This window comes from Mustela putorius, unplaced genomic scaffold, assembly GCF_011764305.1.
Source record: "Mustela putorius furo isolate JIRA1106 unplaced genomic scaffold, ASM1176430v1.1 tig00000508_pilon_pilon_pilon, whole genome shotgun sequence".
Lineage (NCBI taxonomy): Eukaryota > Metazoa > Chordata > Mammalia > Carnivora > Mustelidae > Mustela > Mustela putorius.
In genome coordinates this window covers 12,347,787-12,372,841 of record NW_025421402.1, presented here as the reverse complement: position 1 = coordinate 12,372,841, position 25,055 = coordinate 12,347,787, and the positions used below count along the sequence as shown (strand labels likewise).

The 25,055-nt window shown below is 33.3% G+C and overlaps 1 protein-coding gene and 1 pseudogene across 3 annotated transcripts in view; one reads left to right on the top strand and one right to left on the bottom strand.

Annotated features, from left to right (window-relative positions):
- BRINP3 (BMP/retinoic acid inducible neural specific 3) overlaps positions 1-25,055 on the bottom strand; it is a 402,288-nt gene that overhangs the window by 122,261 nt on the left and 254,972 nt on the right. For all 3 annotated transcript variants that reach the window (XM_004751486.3, XM_004751488.3, XM_004751487.3), the window contains exons 5-6: positions 7,996-8,101; positions 1,808-2,044 (exon numbers count right to left, since the gene is read on the bottom strand). In XM_004751486.3, the coding sequence (XP_004751543.1) occupies positions 1,808-2,044; positions 7,996-8,101 (343 nt within the window). The remainder of the gene's footprint in view (positions 1-1,807; positions 2,045-7,995; positions 8,102-25,055) is intronic.
- Positions 4,126-4,958, top strand: LOC123392331 (annotated as a pseudogene).

Sequence of the window (25,055 nt, the reverse complement as noted above, 5' to 3'; positions counted from 1 at the left end):
AGTATGGTGTTTCCTCAAAGAGTTGAAAATAGAACTACCCTATGATCCAGCAACTGAACTACTAGTTGTTTATCTGAAGAATAGAAAAATACTAATTTAAAGGGATACATGCACCCTGATATTTATAGCAGCATTATCTACAATAGCCAAGATATAGAAACAACCGGTGTCCATCAATTGATGAATGGATAAAGAAGATGTGGTGTGTGTGTGTGTGTGTGTGTGTGTGTGTGTGTGTCAGTAATAAAAAAGAATGATATCTTGTCATTTAGAATGACAAGGATATGTCAACCAAAATATGTCAGTCATAGAAAGACAATACCATAAGATTGCAATCACATGTGGAATTTAAGAAACAAAAGAGGAAAAGGAAGAAAGAGAGGCAAACCAAGAAACAGACTCTTAACTATAAAAAATCAAACTGATGGTTGCCAGAGGGGAAGTGGGTAGGGGGAATAAATAGGTGAAGGGGATTCAGGAGGGCCTTTTTGTGATGAGCATGGGTGTTGTATGGAAGAGCTGAATGACTATATTGTGCACCTGAAACTAATATTACACTGTATATTAACTAAGAGTTTAAATAAAGGCTTTAAAAAAATTTTTTTAAAAATATATATATACAAAAATTAGAAAAAGAATTTCTCTAGGTGTTCTAACAATTTCAAGGAGATAAGGATCTTTGATTCTAGATAGTTTTTCCTGTTTATATAAATAGAAACATTACTAAAATTGAAAAGCATTATTTATTATGCACTATTCTGATGAAAATATATGTTAAGAAATCGTAAATTCATTAATCCTTCCTATTTTTATTTACCTACCTTTCTATTTTATAATTTGCTGGTTCTTCTCAACAAAAAGATGATGCTTTGTAACAATCAATTGCATTGCTTCTTACCTGGTGTTAGCTGCAGACTTGTCATATATAGTCTTTATTATGTTGAAATATGTTCCTTTCATGTTTAAATTGTTAGGGGCCTTTCTCAGGAATGGATTTTGAATTTTGTTTATCACTTTTTAAGTATGTTTTGTTAAATTAATCACCAAAAGAATTATAATCTCAAGCATATAATTCTGACATCTTGGTGGTTAAAAACCTCTTTTGCCCATTTGAAAGTCAATCCAACACTTTTGAGTAAATACTATATAATTATACTCACCACACTCTAATGATTTCGATTATTCCTTAATCATGTATTATGTATACTTTTATTAATATTTTAAAATTTACATTGAGATATCCTTAATCTTTTATTAAAATTCAATGTTTTATGAAATGAAAGCTATTATAGGTTATGCAATCAGTAAGAAAAAACATTGAGAACACATACATGCACTCAAAGAAATTCAGAAATAACAAAAACCAAAACCTATGAACATAAATCAAAATTGATTTAAATTTGATTAAAAAAAATCAGTAGTTAAGTGATCTTGCACATTCATGAGATTCATGTTAATGTAAAAAGGTATAGAACAAATGCTCTCTGCATTTTTCCTCACAAGTGAAACTCAGGGACCACTAGAAAAGAGATATCATTTCATTGCTAAATGACTCAGCTCAAGAGCAGGTGAGGTTCTAGTAACAAATAGTACTTAGTAATACACAAAGTACCACATATGCCTTCAGTAAAAATACTGAATCTCTGGTAATAGAAGTGATATAGATGTCTATTTGAAAGAATAATAAAAAAATAAATGAAAGGCTTTCCAATTATGTAATCATACTTTCTTCCAAAGAGACAAAGTATTCATTTCAATATAGTATTATTTTGACAAAGTTTAAATGTTACATTAAAACTTTTCTTACCTGATTCCTCAAAGTCACTGTTGTAGACTTTCCAGGTCTCAGTTATTCGAAGAAGATTCTCTTCCATGGCTTGAATGTCCATGGAGGGGCAGTTGCATTCTGGAAATTTGGGACCACAATGACACCAGCAATCATTTTCCTTGCAGATAAACTCTCCCTCAGAATTGCAAGCAATGTAGCTTAACGCTGCTTGTACAAAACGCTCTTGAAGATAGTCTGGAAGGAGGACTTGTAGCCCTTAAAGAAACAAAAAAAAACAAAACAAAAACACACACTTTTTTAAAAAATGAAGAAAAAAAGCACAACACATTTAAAATATTCAAAGAAAGGCCAACAATTTAATATATATCATAGATTTAAAACTATCATTTGAAAATTATCTAAGCCAAAAAAAAAGAAAATTATCTAAGCCTACACAGTTGTAAATATTTGTAATTCTTTTCAACATATAATGACTCCATGTACTTTCAAGAATCCCAGAATTTATAGAGATGTTTAAACCCTCAGATTATCTGATTTTTAAAAATTCATTTAATTGTTCATCCATCCTTCCTTTCTTCCTTCTCTTTCCCTCTCTCTCTTCTTTCATTTTTTTTTAAGTTTTTCAGTTAGCACACAGTGTTATATTAGTTTCAGGTGTATAATACAGTGAATCAACAAATCCATACAGCACCCAGTACTCATCAAGACAAGTGCAGTCTTTAATCCTTATCACCTATTTAACCCGCCCCCCAATAACCATCCGTTTGTTCTCTATAATTAACAGTCTATTTCTTGGCTTGTCTCTCTCTTTCTCTTTTTTTTCCTTTGTTCATTTGTTTTATTTTTTAAATTCCACTTATGGTATTTGTCTTTCTCTTTCTGATTGGCTCTTTCACGGAATTATTTAGAATATTTGGTGATTTTCACATAATGTAGGTAGAGCCTACATTCCTAAACCTTTAAAAAGAGACACGCATTTATTTCCCACTACTTGATTTCAAATAGTTTTCAGTATTTTCATTTTACTTTCAGACTATCAGCCCACATTTACATAGATATCATAATGCCATAAGTTGTGGCCATTGGCAAAGGAGTTACAGAATGCTGATGGTAATGTTTACCTCATGTCATTAATAACACATAACTTATATGACTGTATCGTTCAGGAGTGATCACTAAGACCAACTACAGGGAAGGACAGATTTCTTTTGTTTCACAGGTCATGTCCTTGCCATGTATTAAGATAGCCCTACTGATAGAATTTTATTAAAGTTTATTTCTCTTAAGAAAAAAGTCAAAAATGAAGATAAGGCAATATAATTAATATTTAGTATTACCTACTGGTTTCACATTTGTTATATTTCAAGAATATATAGTTTCAATTCCAGTATTTCTTTATACATAGGAAAATTTAATTAAAAAGCTGAATATTTAAAATGGTCAGTTAAAAAATTAAACATAGAAGGAAAAATTTGGCCAACACCTGATTTTTATTTATTACAAAACTAGATATTTACCATTATGTTTATTTCTATATCTATCTATATACCTTATCTCCAAAAGAAGAAAACTGGCATTCTCTAAACCACACCAAAAATAACAAAGGCTTTTTCCGGGGGAGAAAAGATAGACCACTCAAAACCTTGGAATTTTTTAACCAGACCAGTAAAATAGACAATACTGATACTTAAAGAGATAACTTCCATGGCCTTGGTAGATAAGTCAGAGTAACTGGAGGCTTTCCAAGGGTTTTTTTTTTTTTTTTTTTTTTTTTGTTTTTTTTTAATGTACAGGAAAAATAGAGTAAAAATACCAATAGGACTGTAACTAGCAGAAGTTCTGCTTGGTGCTGAGACTATGCTTAAGGAAGCTGAGTTTTGAGCTTAAGATGTTCGTGAAAAGAAGCATATGAAGAAGGGCACTGGAAATTATAAATGATGATATAATGGAAATGCCACAAATAAAAATGTATAAATTGGAGTTAAGAAATAATCAATGGATTTAATAGCAAGTTAGAAAGAGCTGAAGAAATAATAAGCAAACTGGAATATGTCAGAATAAAATATTGACTACAGAATAGTAAAGGAGAGCAAAAGAAGATGAAATACAGAAAACAGTATAAAATATATATAGGTTATGACTGAAAGATCTAAAAATATATTTAATAGAATCCCAGAATAAGAGGTAAGAGGGAAAAAATCAATATTTTGGGAATAAATATATAAGAAATTTATACAATTGATGGGACATCAAGAAAATTGTAATTTGCATCACACAAATATATTCTAGCAAGACAAAAAATAAAGAGAAAATGACTGGCTGACCTGTGCTTTTCAATGCTGCTTTGCACCTTCATGGTTTTCAACAAGCATATAAATTTGAAACGCTGTGACTATAATGAGTTCAAACCAAAGAACTCAAAAGAAGCAGAAAGAAAAGAAAATGGAGGCAGGGGTCTGGTGTTGCTACAGGGATAGGACCTGGTCTCAATGACAATAGAGGAACTTCCTCCCAAAGATAATGAGATAATCCCAAAGATAATTTGACATTGCCTGAGTGCCACTTACTAGCTGCCAGGAGCCCAAGGATTGGCAGAGCTGCTGGCAGAGGAATCCCCGCTAGTCTTCCAATGCCCCAGGCCCCTGCAGAATTCTATGGGCCAGTCCCAGGGAGTGGTGGGCTATCGCAACTGGTGATAGCCCTGCAAGGAAGAGGTATGGCTGCAGCCACTGCCATTGTTGCCACAGCTGGGATTTCAGGGACCCCAACCCAAGAGTTAACTGACTGGGGAGATCCTCTGCCATCTATGGGCTGATGGGATCCTCCACCATCTATGGGCTGAGGGGTCGCCAACTCCAGGCATGATAGGCCCAGCACCTGACATGAGGCCTCCGGTGGATCCCCCAATGAGGACTGCCACTGGATAAGGAACTCCAATACACATTCTCCCTTCAGGATGTGGCCCCTGCCCCAGGGGGATGCAGGCCTTCTTTGACCTTTGGCCACAGAGTTATGGAAGCAGCCACACAAAAGCATGGGCCAGATTCCACAGGGCCACATAACCACAGACTTGTTTGTTTGTTATGCTCTTGTTTTTGGTTACTGACAGGATTGTCTGGTTTCCCTTTCAGGGTCCCCTCCCCCAGGAATGCACCCACCAGGGCCCTAGACTCCTCTTGGCTCTCCTCAGCTCCCTGACTGTTTCCTGTAAGGCTGTATATAGTCCTTTTACTTCCTTATGGCCTGTGAAACTAGTTTATAATTAACTATTAAGAATATCAAAAAAAGAAGAAAAAAGAAAATCTGTTCCAATATATCAGTAGAGAAACAAAATAGGAAACAAAATAGTTTTATGGAACAATATCATTCTATTTTTATTATAAGCAAAAATAGTGACCTATCATTAACAATGACATTATATCTTCTATTTGATAATAAACCAGTCCTCTGTCAATTTTGTTGAAATAAAACATTAGGAACAAACTGATCTGGAAAAGTATTTGTTACTCAATCACATGAATCATTCACATCTCAGTTTCTGGGAATTTTACCAAGAAGTTATTACCAAGACTCAATAAATGACTTTTCATTACTCCTTTACCCTTTCACTGAGAAGTATCTTGTTTGATAAGCTAAATTCATAAGGCATTGGAAACATTGGAACATGATTAATCCCAACACATGTTTTCTAATACTTTCTCAAGATTAACAGTTTTTCATATATATTACATATATCGTCATCAATAGTTTGGGATATAGATATGACTTTTTCAATTTTGAACTGTCTGTAATCTAGTTGGCAAAACAGATCTCAAAGTCAAACAAACAGGGAAATCAAGCCTACTCACTGCCAGAAAAACATTTCAGTTCATTTTTTTTTAAGTCAGAATTAACATATTATGTGCATCTCTTTGACATTTCCTTTCTGAATGTTAATTCGAATACAGTTAAATCAAGGAGTTTTGTTCTGAATTTGTTGCTTAATGCTTTTACATTTAATAATTCTTATTGATGCTTTCTTTGCTCTGATAAAATTCTACTTTAGGACTCCAGTGTTTCCAACTGCCACATATAGTGACCTAAAATCCTTTATACTCTTCATGTATCGCAGTAATATTGATCCAGAATCTAACGCTTTACATTTTTTTTTCTAAGTGGAGAAGGACTGCTATTAACAGTAGGGTTGAAAATGTGAATCAACATAAATACTTAGACTATAAATATAGATGAAGTTTAAGAGAGAACACATGGGAAGTTGAGGAGTATGATATTGATTTCCTGAGATTATTTTGGAAAGGTCTTTGTACCAAAGGATACTATAAAATTTGTAATAGACAATTGAAATTATAAGCCAAGAAAATAGAAAAAAAATAGATGTACAGTTAACTGCATTACTCACATATATTGAAAAAAAATAGACTCAATAATTATTCAAAAGAAAAGTGTTGCTTCACTTGTTTCTGTGTTAATTTTTTTCAACATATAGAAGAGATTGAGTTTTTTTTTTATACTATAATATTCTGAAAACTAAGCACAGTGCTTCACAAATAGTAAAAATTTAAAAAATTCATGTTAATAAATTTTAATAAATCAATTAAATAAATGTCTTTTTGATATAAATAGTCTTTATCCTTTTTGATGAAACTTCATATTCTGAGGACAAGTTGATCCATACATTTAAAAAGGAGTAAGCAATAGCGAATTACAAGTAATATTGGTAGACCGCATTTGTTTAAATTAGAAAAATATTTCAATAACTCTAAATCTAAGATTGATAAGGAGAAATTAGATGGCGTTTAAACTTTAAATTTTTAAGCATTTCCTTTGTAATTAGTATACAATTCAAACTAGTTGAGATTCATTTATTATTTACCATAAGTTTAAATAACTCAAAGCTGTTACATTTTTCCCAATTGAAAAGTTGAGGTAAAATGTCAGAATTTCTGAAATGTTTTTTTTCTTTTTTTTAAGATTTTATGGGGCACTGGGGAGCTCAGTGGGTTGCCTGTGCCTTCAGCTCAGGTCATGGACTCAGGGTCCTGGGATCTAGCCCCGCATCAGGTTCTCTGCTCAGCAGAGAGCATGCTTCCCCCTCTCTCTCTGCCTGCCTCTTTGCCTTCTTGTGATCTCTGTCTGTCAAATAAATTAAAAAGATTTTATTTATTTATTTATTTATTTGACAGACAGACATCACAAGAAGGCAGAGAGGCAGGCGGGGAGTGAGGAGCAGGCTTCCAACTGAGCAGAGAGCCTGATGCAGAGCTGGATCTCAGGACCCTGAGATATGACCTGAGCCGAAGGCAGAGGCTTAACCCACTGAACCACCCAGGTGCCTACAATTTCTAGAACTTCTAAACTTTCTTATGTAAAACTGAATAATGTAAATGTAGCTTTAACTTATGCAATTAAAAAAGGTAGCAAGAGAAAGGTAGATTAGAGAAGAATAACTCAAAGTTATCCCTTTGATCAGTCACCTTAATTTAGACAAGGTGTCATCAAAGACTTCTCTGAACTTCTTCAACTAGTACATGTTTAAACATGTGTATTCATAACCTTCTGTACTTGTAATGAATAAGTACACACACCAATAACCTATTTGTGGGCAAATTACATCTGTACATCTGTTACAAGTTATTTAAAAATCCTCTATTGAACTCTCTAACAAAATATAGGAATAGAAAAAAAGGTAACTTATCATTATTATCACATAATCCATCTTTGTAATGGAAATATAAATACTTTGTTAATATATTCTCAAATTTTTCTATCAGAAGATAAGCACAGTTCTAGCTACCAATATTAGATTATATTTAAAATGTCAACAGTTCATGCTACAGTGTGCGCAAGTATAGTTACTTTTACTAGAATCTAAGGAAAAAGTCAAAACCCAGACAGACCTATGAAAAACTGCTCCATACTGAGACAATGATTTTTCTATAGAAGTAAAAATATTATCGGGATACATTTTCAAATAAATTACCTATTTGAAGAAGTAAAGTGAGTTTTGACATTTCCTTAACATTTCCTAGAATGTTAGTATCCCTTAAAAATTAGGAAATTAGCCTTTTATGAGAATTTTAACAACATAGTACTGCATATACAGCTTGTTTAAAACAATAACAAAAAGATGAAGAAGAAGAAAGAGATCACAACTGGATAATTGTTATCCAGACTGATAGAGAATTAATGAACTTTTAGCCACATACCTTGCAACTGAATCTTATTCTCAGGACTCTGAACCAGAACAGAACTGACAGAATCTAGGTTGTCATAGTTACTGCAGCCAAGAGGACCAGTCCGTGTTTCTGTTACCTGACAAACAAAACATCCACTTTATTATATAAATCAGAGTTTACCATGTTCTTTTTGCTCAGTGTAGCTGTCACCCACTGATATTATACGTCTGATGGTAAACATCACTGAAAGGCCTAGGATCTGAATCATACCAACAATACACACACTGAAACCCAGAGAAGAGAAATAATTCCCTTTGTCTTCAATTCCATTTTCTTCCCTTTGGCCAGGCATAAATCTCCTGGGAAAATAACAGAAGCCCTCTTTGGTCAAAAGCATCACTCACCTAAGGTCATTGATTTTACCCAAGATATGACAAGGGCATGTTCCTTTAGATCGAGAGCAAGTTTTGACTCATACGAGAATTGTTTTTTTGTTTGTTCATTTCTCCTCAATAAATCAGACCTATCTGTCAGGCTACTGTCTAAAAATGGATTCTATTATTTTATTCTACTTAAAAATCTATAATTTTCCTGTCTTATATGGTACCATCAAAGTCCAGACTCTCCTGCTTGGCTTCTGTCCCATTTTTCCCCCAACTGGCATATATCGCTGTCCAACTGGACATTCTTAATTCTATGCCTTGGCTCATACAACATCCTCCATCCTTATCTCTCATTTCTCCTCTTTGAACAATTGATTTTATCTCTCCTCAGGAGGAAGCACATTTTCAAACATCTACAGAAAGTACTCTTTAATGACTCCCACTTGTCTTTTTTTCCCATTTTTATGAAACTGTAGTTTGTTGTGCTCAGGCTTAGCACCTAAGTATGGAATCACATATTGCAGATTGATATTCCCAATGGGTGTCTTGGGATGTATAGCATCAGAAGATGAGGAGTCTGGTCAGTTATGGGAAACTTGTTTGTTCTCAGTATGACTTAAAAAAAGTGGGTGAATATTGTAATGATCCTTATATTTTAAAAAGATACTCTCCACTCAACAACCAGAATGGTTTGCAAAAAATAATTCAGATAATTTCAGCATTCACAACTCCACGAGGGTCTTCCATCTTGCTGAATGTAAAAGTCAGAGCCCTTCTAGAACTAAAATAACGCCACATTATCAAGTTATCCCTGTTACTTCCCTGAACTCATGCCCCCTCCTCTTTTCCTTGTTTACTTTGCCCCAACCACACAGGCTCTTGGCTGTTCCTTGAACATGTTTGTTATCATTCTGACACAGAATTTCTTGTGTACTCTCCCTGTATCTGGAATGCTCTTCCTCAAAATATTTTTAAGCTCACTGTTTCTCACACCTTTCAAGTCTTTGTTTAAATGTGACTCTCTTAGGACTCCCTGGACTAACCTATTTTAAATAAATACACCTCCCCACACTTCCCTCTTTCAACCATTATTTCTGTTCCTCCTTACCTTGTTCTACTTTTTCCACAGTAGTTATCAGCTTCTAACAGGCTGTATAATTTACTCATTTATCACGATTGCCTGACACTTCTCATTGGAATGCAAGCCCCTCGAGCACAGGAAATACTGCCTATTTTGTTCACTATAGTATTCACCTCACATATTAGGTTCTTGTATAAGCCCATGGGCATTGATTAAGAGAAAGAGGAGGTGAGAGATTAAGGGGAAAATCAAAACAAGGAAGACATTAAGGCCATTATCTAGATGATAAAGGCCTGAATGAAGCAGTGACAATAAGATTTATCTGCAGAAGATGGACTATGAAAAACAGATCTGGTGAGATTATGAAACACTGAAAATATACACAATGGAGAGAGGGAAAGGCAATTGAGGTTTCCAGCATAAGTGATAACAGTAAATATGTTGCTACTAGGCTCCACTGTGGAGAGCTCGTAAGAGAACTTGGTTTTGAGCATTCTAACTCCCAAAGGAATAACATTCTCCATTAGAAACATCCAGTAGAAGGAATGACCGTGCAGGTCTATTTCTTAGAAGTTATGTCAAAGATGGGATTACTCACTTGGATGTCAAAAACTTATAGGTAATAATCAAAGACAAAAAGATAGATATGTCAGCTGAGATGCAGTAAGTGAATATATAATTTGTATTATGACAACTCTGTCATAGTGTGTTAATACCAAGATTTTCAGAATAATGAATATTGACTATGAGGACATAGCAAGAGTTGGAAATGCAGTTTATCATGAGCAAAGAAATACTTTTTCTCTAACACTACACCTATGTTGTATACTCCCCACGACTGTTCTTTCATGGTGATACTGACCATCCCTTATTTTGTTCAGGGAAATCATTTCTTATGTTGATATATATATACATATATATGTATATATATGTTAAAATATCATTTATATATTATATGTATATAATACACATGTATATGTATATGTATAAATGATATTTAAATATAAATGATTATTAACAAAAGGATAAAAAGAAGATTAAAGTCATTGAAGAAAAGACTTAGGGTTTAAGGTAATTCAAATCTTCATGTTGTCCTATCATGTAGTTTAACGACTGTCCACCAACACACACACATACACACACACACCACAATAATATAAACAAACTCCAGTATTTATAATTTTAAGAAAATTTTTAAAATAAAATTGACTTTAGATACACACTTATTGACATAAAATCTTGGAAATCGGAAGGTAATCTTCTAACACTTAACTTTTGAAAGAGGATAAATGTTAGTAGTCCATCTCAGGACAGACCTTCAGTTACACTGTTGCTGTGTTGCTGAGAATCAATGCAGAAGATTTAAATGATGGTCTTACATATTTAGAGGCTTGACTATACCTATATATCTATAATTGCATTAATCTGGCACCTTTCACAATACATAATAAAAAATCTAGCATGCCCTATATATAATGCCTTACTAGGGTCAACACTAATAAATAAGTCTACACTTATTTTGTATTTTTTCAATAATAATGAAAAATAAATATGAAAAGAAAATAATAAAAGCCAATTCATTGTACAAACGTTTCAATAGACATGTTGACTCTACCAAAAATGAATTACCTAGTTGTGCCACAGACTGGTTCAACTTTTGTTCATTAGCAGATAGATGAACATCTGATATAGGCGTCTTCATATATAACGTAAGAAATGAAGAGTCAGTCAATAGATAAGCATAAAAATGAATAAGACTAACAACTATCCAGCACTGACAGCATTCAGTGTTTTGAGAATTGATGTATCAAATGAGAAAACATTTTTATTTCTTTATTTTATTCCCCTATTGAAAGGAGATTGTTGAAAGGAAAGGAATGTTGTCTTTAGGATCTCAAAATGATGCCCTTTCTGAGGTGTTGTTGTGGTTTGTGGTTGGGTTTGAGCACTGTGAGGAAAGTGTGTGTGCTTAAATGGCTGGGAAGTGAGGGACTGGTGTGGAGTCTGCAAACATGGAAGATAGGACTTAACCAAAATGGCCAAAATTAACAAGACAAGAAACACAAGTGTTAGAAAGGATGTGGAGAAAGGGGAACCCTTTTACACTGTTGATGGGAAGGCAAGTTGGTGCAGCCACTTTGGAAAACAGTGTGGAAATTCTGTAAGAAATTAAAATAGGCCTACCTTATGACCCAGCAATTGCACTAGTGGATATATACCCCAAAGATACAGATGTGGTGAAAAGAAGTTCATATGTACCCTAATGTTCAGAGCAGCAATGGCCACAATCACCAAACTGTGGAAAGAGCCAAGATGCCCTTCAACAACAGATGAATGGATAAAGAAGATATGGTTCATATATATAAGGAGTATTACGTCTCTATCAGAAAAGATGAATACCCAACTTTAGTATCAACATGGATGGGACTGGAGGAGATTATGTTGAGTAAAATAAATCAAGCAGAGAGAGTCAAATATCATACAGTTTCACTTACTTGTGGGGCATAAGGAGCAACATAGAGGACATCAGGAGAAAGAAAGGCAAAGTGAACTGGGGGAAATTGGAGAGGGAGATGAACCACGAGAGACTATGGACTCTGAGAAACAAATTGAGGGTTTTGAACAGAAGCTTTGTGAGCCTGGTGGTGGGTATTAAGGAGGGCACGTATTGCATGGAGCCCTGGATGTGGTGCATAAACAATGAATTTTGGAACACTGAAAAAATAAAATAAAATTTAAAAAAAAGAGTAAAATCGAAGCTTCAATATCTTTTAAGAACAAATTTGTCTTCAAAATATAACTGGTGTGTATATATGTATATATATAAAATATATATATTTATAAAATATAAAATAATTATATATATAAAATGTGTTTTATATATATATAACATACCAGTTATATTATATATTATATATTATATTATATATAATTATATATAACATAATATTATATATTATAGTATATTATATATAAAACACACCAGTTATATGCATATATATTATATATTATAATAGCTATATTAGTTATATAGTTATTATAATAGTTATATATAACTATTATAATATATATATTCCTTCTATAATTGAGTTATGTGAATTGTTTCAAATACATTTTTTTTTTTAGATTTTATTGATTTATTTGACAGACAGAGATCACAAGTAGGCAGAGAGGCAGGCAGAGAGAGAGGGGGAAGCAGGCTCCCCGCTGAGCAGAGAGCCCAATGTGGGGCTCAATCCCAGGACCCTGGGATCATGACCTGAGCTGAAGGCAGAGGCTTTAATCCACTGAGCCACCCAGGCATCCCTCAAATACATTGTTAAAAATAGGAGAGGAAGGGTTTTGGATGGCTCAGTCAGTTAAGTGTCTGCCTTCAGCTCAGGTCATGATCCCAGAGTCTTGAGATTGAGCCCCAGGTAGAGCTCCTTGGAGCCTATTTTTCCCTCTCCTCCCAGGTCATGCTCTCTCTTGCTCTCTCTGTTGCTCTTTCTGTCTCTCTCTCAAACAAATAAAATCTTAAAAAATAATCAGAAAGAATGCAAAAGATCCTTTCTACTTTTCTCGTATTATTTCTGTATTGTTTCATTAAACTACTGCCTAATATTTTCACATTTGGAGAATTTTGCAGAGTGTAAAAGAAAAATGCATAGCCTTCTTAATTCAAAAAGATACTGGCAAGTAATTATATTAACAAATAGGATAGGTTTAAGTTTATTTAGATTTAAATAAAATGGTATAAGGAATTCACTTGGAAGTAAACAATCTTGATGATTTTCTATCAAATTTCCCTACAGTCTTACATATTCTAAGGATGACATAATGCCACAACAATGCACTGGAGCTATGAAAATAATTCAGCAAGAACTAGTTGAAGAAAAACTATCTGAAGAAAAAACTTTTTTTTTAAATATTAAGGCAGTGAGGAAAGTGGGACAAAAGAAGAACAAACAAACAGAAAAACATTTAGAAACACATACCTAAATGAAAATAATACTTTTGAAGACTCCATTGTCTTCACACTCTGGTATTATATAATTGAAATACTTGTATTGGAAATCATAGTAATGTTACATAATTTGAAGAAAATAGACTGAATTAAACATGTTAGGTCACTATCTTAGCTCCACCATGTACTAAAGAGGAACCTACTTAAGTTTCAAGGTTCTGCTGGATGGAATGGTTAAAATTTTCTTTCAGCCTAGTGTGGTTGGGAAATAAAAATGAGATAAGCTATGAAAAGTGCTTACCATGGGTCTGACCCACAGTAATTATTTGAAGGTAAATGCAAGGTATGTGTAAATGTTTACTATTAAAAATCAAAGGCCTAATAACACCTCAGCTTGGGTAAACTTATTGGAATTATTCATACCCTACCTCTCAATCAAGGTTGTAAGATAATAATACTTTTTCTATCAGTGCTGAATGTGAACACTTTTCTTTGTAGATAGAGAAGAGGAGACTGAATTTTAAGCCATCCTAAATCCTAAATCAAACTTACCTGTGAATGAAACTAGGTAGAATCTTTTTAAAGATTTTTAAAATTAATTAATTAGTTAATTAATTAAATTTCTTTTTGAGAGTAAGAACAAGAGAGCAAGCATGCCTGCATGAGCCGGCAGAGGGAGAGGGAGAATGAGAGGAAGGCTCACCTCTGAGCAGGGAACCTGATGTGGGGCTTGATCCCTGAACCCTGGGATCATGACTTGAGCCAGAGGCAGACAGACACTTAACCAACTGAGCCACCCAGGCCCCCAGGACTACATAGATATTTTGTACAAGATCACATCAATATGCAATTAGAGCACAATATAGTATGAATAAACCATGACAAGACTAAATTAGAAATATTGATAAAGGAAAAAATGGGGAGTTCAATTATACAAAAATGACATGAAAAACAGCAACTAGAGTAAAAATAAGGAGTTTTCTCATCTATAGTACAGAAGACAATCAAGCAGTCTCTCAAAACAAGTATGATTATATGAGAAAATTTTTATCCATGTTGAGTGAAAAAAGAAAAAGAAAATGTATATATAGTTTGTAAAATTATGCATACACATCCCTCCTATATAACTCTGTGATCCTAATATTAGTCTAGGCATTTTTCAAAATGAAAAAGAGTATTAGTTTACCATTTTGACTAAACTGATTATTGTTTATCAACAATTCAATAAAATACAAGATCCTATGAATAATGTATCTGTTATTGCAAATCTATGAATGCACATTTTTTTAAAAACCTGTAATATACCTAGAAACTTTATCTGAAATCAATTACCTCTTATTTTATTACTTATTTTCTTATTTTCTTACCTCTTAAACCACACAAAAAGACAAGAATGTGTTTATTCTCCATTACAATGACTTGTCATCTATAAATTATTTATTGATCATGCGATAAGAAAAAAATATGGAATATCAGTATTCTTGTTTGTCCTAATGTGTCATTTTTAATGACAAAATAAATAAATGTTTATGTTGGAAACTCAAGGAATGAAGTGAAAACTGCTTTTCTCTGCTGCTATCACATATTGACCCACTTCTGTTTACCAGATATGAAACGAGGAGCAACGGCTGTTCAAGACCATCTTTTATTCATAGGTCAAATTTTCATGTACTTTACATTTTTGTTTTTCTTTCTTTCTAAAAAAAAATCATTTGCTTCAAAGTTATATTAGAGTATATTGAACTAGTTTATGAATAATCTTTTATCACCATTGATTATGCATATGAAACAACAGAATATTGGTCAGTACAGTGTATTCACTTGCAAAGTTATGTCTAGAGTTATTTAAAAATCCAATCCAATCCATTTTTTAATGATCTTAAAAGGTTATATTTATTTGTTTTCTTTCAAGGCCACAGTTATGACTATTCTATAATCTAAAAGGTAAACACATGATAAATCAATCTTCCACAGGAACCAACTTCAGCATCCTTATTTTATTTTTATTTTGTTGAGTACCCATAATTCAAAAAACACTCTTATTTCACACTTCTATAAAAAAAGCAATTAGTTTTTTCTTCATAAGCTTGTGTATGAGTAGCAATAAAAAAACTCTATTTCTCAAGGGTAGAAGATTATTTGAGGGAGTAAATATACTAAGAGTTAGGAGATTATCCTTCTCATGATATTTTAACATCATAATTCCTTATCTTACCACTAAGCTTTCTTCATGTTTTATTATGGCATTTATAAAATTACTCTTCTCTGTTTACATTATTTACTTACTTAACTATAAATTCCTTATTCATAATTACACACAGTATTTGACACATGATAGGAATTCAATAACTGTGAGCTAAGTTGGTAGGTTATTATCTTATTTTTTGTTAGGAATAACAAAAGAATACTTAAATTGATTCATTAAATTTTTCTGAGATCCTCTTGAAGAAAATGCTGCACGGCCAGTGTATATAAAGTTTTAGAGCTATGGGGAGTCTTAGGAATCACCCAGCCTGAGCATCTCATTACACAAAGGAGGTATCTGGAGCCCAGGGAAGTCATGGAACTAGCTCGGTATCATGTAAGTAAAATTAGAGCTGGAACTGTGTCTGAAACCTCCTGACTCATCAATCAAATACCCATTCTGAATGTCATACTGGCTTTCCAAGCTCTGTATGTAAGCTTTATTTAAGCTCTGCTTGCCTTGATCAATCTAATTCCTTCTCTATCTCCCTTTCTCTCCCTCTCTCTAGCAACAGAGTTACAATAAATATCAACTTAACTGGTCTGGATTGATGTATAGGCCAGTTAGAATGGTATAGTGTCTTGGGTTGTTCTCAAGACCAATAAATACTGCCAGGAAGGTGCTGGTTAAAATAACTTTGACCAAAGGCCAAATGAATTACTTTTTATTCTAAATATTAATGTATGAATGACTTGAAATATAACTTCCCACATATTCTTATATTACTTTACATTAGACATTTAAATAGTAAAATACAAGTGTTGATTAATTTTTATCATGTCCTAATATAGGATCTTTTACAGTTGTATATGGTTAAAGCTATCAAACTAACAAAAACCTTTAGAAAGTGCTAATACTAAATGTGTTTATATATATATGTGTGTTTATATATATATATATAATGTGTGTATATATATAAGTGTGTATATATAAATTTATATATGATATAATATATATTTTATAACCAATAATGTATGATAATTATATCATGACAGGATACTAAAACATATAAAATTTTATAGATGTAACTATGTAAGTTTTATATATTATATACTTTATAATTAAATATATGTAATTCCATCATGATATTCATCATTTATGATATTTAATTATATGACATTATATAATACTTGATTATAAATTATACATAATAATTAACAATTACATACATGTTTCATTTCTGTTTTTTCAAATATGAATACTGAGTTTAAAGATACTTTTATAATTAATTTTTTTTCCTACCAGTCATTCATTCTCATTTCACCATTTTACTGAACACTTAACATCAAACTGCAATTTAATGTAGTCTGAGTTCTCTATCATGTTGCAATATTTCTGGGGCTTAGTGTTTAGTTAGGAAAGAATTTTCAAATGTATTATTAATTACAAAAAGCATATAAAATGTCCATAATTGAATAAAGATATTCTAGAAGCAAGGACTTCCTTTATTTTTAAAATTGCTTTATTACTTTTAGTAAGTTTTGTGGAAAAAGCATAAATTCATATACAAAATGCTCTGTCAAGTGAAAAAATATGTGGGTATATCAATACTAAATTTAATTGCTTCTTCACACAATAATACACACTACACTTAGTCCATTACACGCATTAATACCATGATTTAAAATATACTTGGCATTGTCAATATTTCTTGAACCTGCTCTAACCATTTACTAGAAGTTTAAAATAGTACATGATATATAATCAATGCCTAGATGACTCATATATTTACATGAAAAGCACAAACACGAATCAAATACAGATTCAATATAAAGGAGCAAACACCATTGCTGAATTATTTATCAATGCAAATGACTTTCTGCTGAAAACTATTTCTCCTAATTCTATTCCCCATAACTTCAATAAATAACATACTTCTAAATATTAGAATCATCCATTTATAGGATTGCATTTTTAAAAGCCATCTAGAGTTTATTCTCCAGGAGAAGAAACGATACTTGAAGCATGAGGATAAAATGTATGATTATAAACAATATTAAGTTAGGTATATTCATAAAGCATGTACAAAATAAACAATAGAACTATGAATTTGTAAAATGAAAGGGATGAGACGGAATGTAGATCAAAAACATAGCATGTGAAATAAACTATTAAGGTGTGAAGAGAGTAATATAAAAGACAGGGCACACATTTTATTTAGGGACAAAACAGAGTCTCGGGTGTGTTCCAAGCCTCTCTCATGGATGTGGCCTGTTCTCGTGAAGGCGGCCCATAGAACAGCGTGATGGCTTTGACTCCCACCTCTGCCTCCATGGCAGGACTGCAGTGTGAAAGTACACCAGCCTTTGTGTTTGCACTTCTCGGGGGGGCGGGGAGGGGGGAGTGTGTCCATTTATGTAGGTTTTTAAGATTTTTCCAAAGCTCTGCGATTCAGAAGATGTGAAATGTGAACTATAGGCCTAATGTTACCAGATCACCTTAAAGTCACACGTGAGGACTTACATGGGTTGAATGTTTGCTGTTCTGAACAGTGTTCTGTATCCTTTAAGACTGATCTCTGTACATATAATACACCACTTTGACACCAGATCTTCAAAAAAAAAAAAAAAAAATTGCTCTTGGAGAGCATCTGCTTCTGTACAGTTTTCACTTACACTTGCCCCCATGAGTCTAGGCAGGCCTATAATGACTGACCAATTTTTTTCACACTCCATAAATTACCCTCCATCAAAAGCATACACAAGTGCCCATGGTTAAAACTGTTGAGAGAGACTGTGTATGTCTTTTGAGTACACATTAAAATATAAAATTACGCCTGAGGCTAGAAAAAAGGAATTTTCTCAGGTTCTTAAAGTGTCTATTCAGTTTGATGTGGAGTAAGGTAAACTGGATACAATTTAGTCACAACAAGGTTGCCAAATAGCATCAGGACTCCTTTGTGTTCAAACCATGGTTACCATGGAATCTGAATACGTGGCACTTGATTGGTCTTGAAGGTGCCAAATCCATAAGCTCACTCCTACAGAGGCTGTTTTGATTTATTTCTTAAATAACGCAGAGTTAAAAATCACAGCAATCGAAAGAAACTATATATCAAAAAAGGTTTCCATTAGGTTCCTAACTACCTATATATGCACTTAGAAAATTGACACTTTCCTAAAAGCTACATTAGTGATAGCTCTAACTGATCATGTTACATAAATGGTAATCTTATACTTCATTATGTGAAGTCTGAGGAATATTGTTATTAGACTACAGTTGGTATAGAGTTGTCTGATGTAGTCAATATTTAAAAAAAAAAAAAAAAAAAAAAGCCCGAAGTGCAGTTTCACTGCTACAGGGCAGTTACAAACAACAAACAGATTGCGACCTGGTTCAGGGCCATGGCATGTTGCCTGCTTTCTGGTGAAAGCCATTAGACAGGCAATGCCGGTGTTACTATCCCCTTGGACCTTAACACCACTCCTTCTCAGACCAGAGAAATTACATCCAAGGGAATTCAGGAATCAGAGGGCCATGGGTTCTTTTCTGCTGAGATATATATAAAATTTATATACATATATATATTTTTTTCATTCCAAGTTGACATTCATATGTTACATCTATTTTGAGATGAAAGCAAACAGAAGTGAAATTTTTAAAAATGACTTTATAGTCTTTGTTTATTCTATGAATTGCAATCTCATTGCCTTTTTAGTTACTGAACCAACTTCAAATGACTACCAACTCTGTAATACAATGGTTAAAAAAAAAAAAAAGAAAATAAGAAAAGAAAAGGAAAAAAAAACACAACTATTTCTAGACCCAAGTTCAGAATCCAATGTTTTTAGGGGGAAGCTATTGCAAATACATCATCATATAAAATTATTAGTATTTTATAATCATTTTCAACCACAATGTTGTTAGCTATCCTTTTTAAAATAAAAATACAAAACTAGGATTTTCAGGAAAGGCTAAATTTAATATGACAAAGAGGTGCACTGAGGATAGGGTCCTCAGCCTGCATAGACTCCCCGGGTGACAGTCGTCTCTAATTGCAGAAGTACATGCATGGACAATTCCTTATGGTTTTTCTTATTTCTTTTCCAAGTCCTTTCTGTATCTCTAGATCCAACCACTCCAAAATACACCTCTACGTGTTTCCTCTTTGATGGAATAAGAAAAGAAGCAGTTAGATTGAACATACCAAAGATGTTATCTCCTCTGACCTACACATGAGCAAATGCCAAGTTTACAAACAAGATCTGTTGCCAGGATGAGTGATCAAAGAATTACACTCTACAGAGCCTTCCCCTTCATTAATTTCCATTTTATAATTTATTTTATCAGTATATTTGTAAATCTACCCATTCTGCCCATTTGCTACTCATGTGGAATCTCAGTCAAGCAGAGATTCTAGATGCTCTAGATGATATAAAAATGTATCAATTGAATTATCTCTTTTGCTTCCCTTTGACAAAGTAACTAAAAAATGTGCAGATGCAAATGGCAAGTACTGAAATACAAGAACCTAACGCCATGTTGGAGAATGATAGCAGCAGCATCAAGGGTACTGCCAGTCCATTGTGGCTAGCAGTGCACACAAAGCACAGCCTGGGACAATCTGTCACTGTCGAAATGCCAACCACCAAATGTTCTGCCATACTGGGATATGAAGCAAGACTCCTTGTTAGATATAGACTTCTTTTGTGTTTAAATGTAATCAAACTATTTTATTATTTTTATTTTTTCTGTTCTCTTTCAATTCAGGAGTCAGTAGAGTGTACCGTATCATTTCCTACAGCTCCTGCTGTTTTAAAAACTACCTTCCCCCAAATTTTTGTATTACTCCTCTAAAGTTCCCTATTTAATACTACTATCCTGAACTACTTATTAAAACATTTCTTACTGTGTATGATTAAAAATATAAAACTTTTTATTATAGCCTTTTGAAGTTTCAGCAATGTTAAATATTTCTGAATTCTTTAAGCATATCAAAAGCTCTGACTTCAGTTATCTTTTTTTATAATAGGACAACTAATGCCTATGCACAGACTAGCTTAACTTTCATACTGAAACTGTCATATTCTTCCATTTGTCACCCAATTAAACAAGCGCCCGAGAGCACTGATAAGCACACCACGCTAAAACTCAACAGACTCAGGAGTAATTAGAAAGACAGAAGTGGATTGCTTGTTTCAACTGGCCATTACAGAAACAGTTCTGCTGTCATTTCTTTCTTCCTTTCTTTCTTTTCCCAAAAATATAATTGGCTTTGCTCACACAGAAAAAGTTTGGATAAACCCAAATTCTTTAGGAACTGATTATCACTAAAAGTCAGCCCTAAAAGGACTTCAAAGAAACAAAAATTATATGAGAAAGAGGAATCTTATAATCCACGTGAATTACATCCATATTATTAAAATTCTAAGAGCCAAGGGGAGAAAATGCAATAAATTGGACAAATTGCTCAGCAATACTGCAATCACACTCTACAGTGCTGCTCTCTCTACCTTTTTTTTGTTGTTGTTGTTTGTTTGTTTAAGGTTGAAACACGGCCTGGGGATTATAATTAATATAATTATTTATCACAAAAAATGAATGGCAACATAACAAAAATGAAAATGACAAAAAGCTTAAACATTTTTAAAGTATATGTTTGTGTATTTCCTGGGATAAAAATAAAAAAATAAAAATCCAGTGTGAACTCTCACTGCAATTTTTGTTTTTCTCTTTTATTACTTCCCCCCAAATCTTAATCCCCATTATATTATTTCTTCCTATTTATTCGTCTCAGAGATCAGAATTCCATAAGGATTTTTGTATGTCCATGGTACCTCTGGGAGTTCATAGAGCTTTATTGGCAACAAGGATTGCCCAGATGTAGTCTGAAGACCACATGTACCCATGTTTATAAAACACCAAGTCTATTAACTTTGAATCTCTGGAGGGGCTCTTTAGCCATACAACCAGGAGATCCTTAGCCACAGTAGACATTGAAACCTACCAAGCTAGTAAAGGAAAGCTAAAAAAAAAAAAAAAAAAAAAAAAAATTCCTCAGTGGGTATACAATCTCAACTTATGTGTTTTCCTTCTTCCTTACAAAAGATTACAAAAGAAAATCCCTCTTCATTCATGTTCATTTAACATTGGTAGGGGAATTTTTTTTTTTTTAAGATTTTATTTATTTATTTGACAGAAAGAGATCACAAGTAGACAGAGAGGCAGGCGGGGACGGCGGGTGGGGGGGAGGAAGCAGGCCCCCTGCTGAACAGAGAGCCTGATGTGGGACTTGATGCAGGGTTCGATGTGGAGCTTGATGTGGGGCTCGACCCCAGGACCCCGAGATCATAACTTGAGCCGAAGGCAGAAACTTTAACCCACTGAACCACCCAGATGTCCCTGCTAGGGAAAAATTTTTAAAGGGATTCATTCCGAACAAACTAATTTTGACTAACTTTACATTTTATAAAAAGGTTTTGTTCTAATTATGTCCTATGGAAGATTTTTAAAAGTAAAAAAATAAGCTACTCTGCACTTTAAAACAATTATAATTTCACCTTTTCTTGGTTCAGTTGATGTACATATTATCTTCATAATATATTGATTATAAAGGTATTTGCCCATGCATTACACAGGGCCTGCTGAGAATGACTGAGCTGTTATTTCAGATATATTTTATTGAGATGTAATTTCAGCTGTTTAGGTTGGGAGGGAGCATCCAACAGTTACATCTCAATTATAACTTTATTTTTATCTGTTGATATAATTATTGTGACTCCTACAACCAGTCCTTTCTGTCTCCCTGAAAGTCTATCTCCAAGACTTATCAGTGAAGAAGTCACATAAGGAGGCTAGGTGGATCTGTTTCTGAAGTTTCTTCCTTTTTTTCCCTTTTTTTTTTTTTTTAAGATTTTATTTCTTTGTTTGACAGAGCGAGAGAAATCACAAGGAGGCAGAGAGGCAGGCAGAGAGACAGGGGGAAGCAGGTTCCCCACCGAGCAGAGAACCTGATGAGGGTTCTGAAATCATGACCTGAGCTGAAGGCAGAGGCTTAACCTACTGGGCCACTCAGACACCCCTGCTTCTGAATAGTTTCTCAGTGAAAACATGGGGGATTTCTTCATATTAAAAAAAAAAAATTAACATGGACTTTAGGAATGAAAATTATAAAATCTTAGATTACTCAGACATCTCTACTTGCTTTTAAGTTTTCTGACATATTATAGTTTAGGCTATTGAAAAATAACATTAAGATTTCAAAAGTGATATATTTCAAAATATAAACATCCATATTACACTTAATTATATGGTGACACTAGATTTTCAAGCAGAGAAAATGAAACAATTAGGTTACCAGAAAGGGAACCAAATAGCAGTTATGAAGTTGGTTTCTATTTACAGCTTTGTTACTTGCTTAATGTATAAATATCTCCACATATAAAAATAAAAATACCTGCATTACTTAGGGAAAAATGGATTTTATAACATTACTTATGACTCTTACAGTCTTGGATGTTAGTTTCAGGGGAGTTTTTTTAAATTACAGAATCAATTTCAATACTTGTAATTAGTCTATTCAACTTTGTATCTTTGTGTTTAGTCTTGGAAAGTAGTGCATTCTAGTAATTTACCCATTTTTCTAGATTATCCTATATGTTAACATATTGGATAATGTTCGTATTAATCTTTTATCCTATGTATTTCTGCAATGTCAGTAGTGACGTCTCCTTTTGGAGAAGGCCTGTGTTAACAATAAACTCCCTGCTTAGAACTGTTTGTGTTGTGTTCCATACCTTTTTGAAAACTGTGTTTCCATTTTATCTCTAAGTAATTTGATTTGCTCTTTGTGTTGAGAAAATTGGAAAGCCTCATGCAAAAGAATAAAAATGGGCCACCACCTTACTCCATATGTGAAAATAAATCCTAAATTCATTAAAGACATATATAAGACTGGAAACCATAAAAATCTCAAGAGAAATCATAGGCAGTAACTCCTTGACATTGGTCTTAACAATTTTGTTGAACCCAGACAAAGGCAGCAAAAGCTAAAATAAACAAATGGGATTATACTAAACTAAAAAAACTTTCAAACAGTGAAGAAAACAATCAAGAAAACAAAACAAAAAGAAAAGCAACTTACTAAATAGAAGATACCAGCAAATCACACATCCAATAAGGGGTTAAAAAAAAAAAAAGAACTTACACAACTTAATGTAAAAAACAATTTAAAAGTGGGCAGTCACCTCAGTTGGTTAAAAGTATGCCTTTGGCTTCGGTCATGATCCCAGGGTCTTGGTAGCCAGCCCCTAGTTAGGCTGTGTGCTCATAAATTAAATATATATTTTCAAAAGAAACCATGCAAATGACCAACAAGCACATTAAAAGATGCTCAACATCACTAATCATCATAGAAATGCAAATCAAAATCACAATGAGATATCACCTCAAACCTGTCAAATAGACTATTACCAAAAATAACAAATGTTGGTGAGGATCTGGCAAATTCCCATGCCAGTGGGTATGTAAATGCAAACAGCCACCATGGAGAAGAGTATGGAGGGTCCTCAAAAAAAAAAAAAAAAGTACTATATATTTCAGAAATTTCACTTCTGAGTATTTATCAAAAGAAAATGAAAACAACACTTTGAAATGATATGTGGACATCTATATTCACTGTGGTACTGTTTACACTAGCTCAGTTATGTAAGCAAAATAAGTATTGATCCACAAATGAGTGGAATGGATAAAGAAAATAGATATAGGTAGATAGATAGATGATAAAGAGAGAAAAAAAGATAGATGGATAGGAATATTACTCAACCATAGGAAAGAGTGAAATCTTGCCCTGTGTGACAACACGGATAGACGTACGTTAAAGGAAATAAATCAGACAGAAAGAGAAATGCCATATGATTTCACTTCTATGTGAAGTCTAAAAAACAAAACAAAAACAAAACAGAAACAGACTCATAGGTACAGGAAACAAACTGTTAGTCACCACAGGTGGAAGGGGTTGAGGTAGGTGAAATAAGTAAAGATTAAGGAATACAAATTTCCAATTATAAAATAAATAAGTCATGACAATGTAATGTACAACATAGGAAATATAGTCAGTAACATTGTAATAACATTTTACAATGATGGATGGTAACTAGACTTCTCATGGGAATCATTTTGTAATGTATAAAAATATTGAATCACTATAATTTACTCCTGAATAACAGGATATTACACATCAAATTTACTTCAATAAAAACTTAAATCCTATCCAAATACAAATATAGGTGTTTGTTATAGAAAAGGGAACTGCAGACTCCAAAGTGTAATCCTCATATTAGTCCAGTTTTCATAAATGATGTGGCAAAGCTTCCAGTTATCAAAAATGATGCAGTTTATCCATGTTGACAGATCTGAGATGAAGAACTGCACATAAGAACTGCCTTTGAGGGGCGCCTAGGTGGTTCAGTAGGTTAAAGCCTCTGCCTTCGGCTC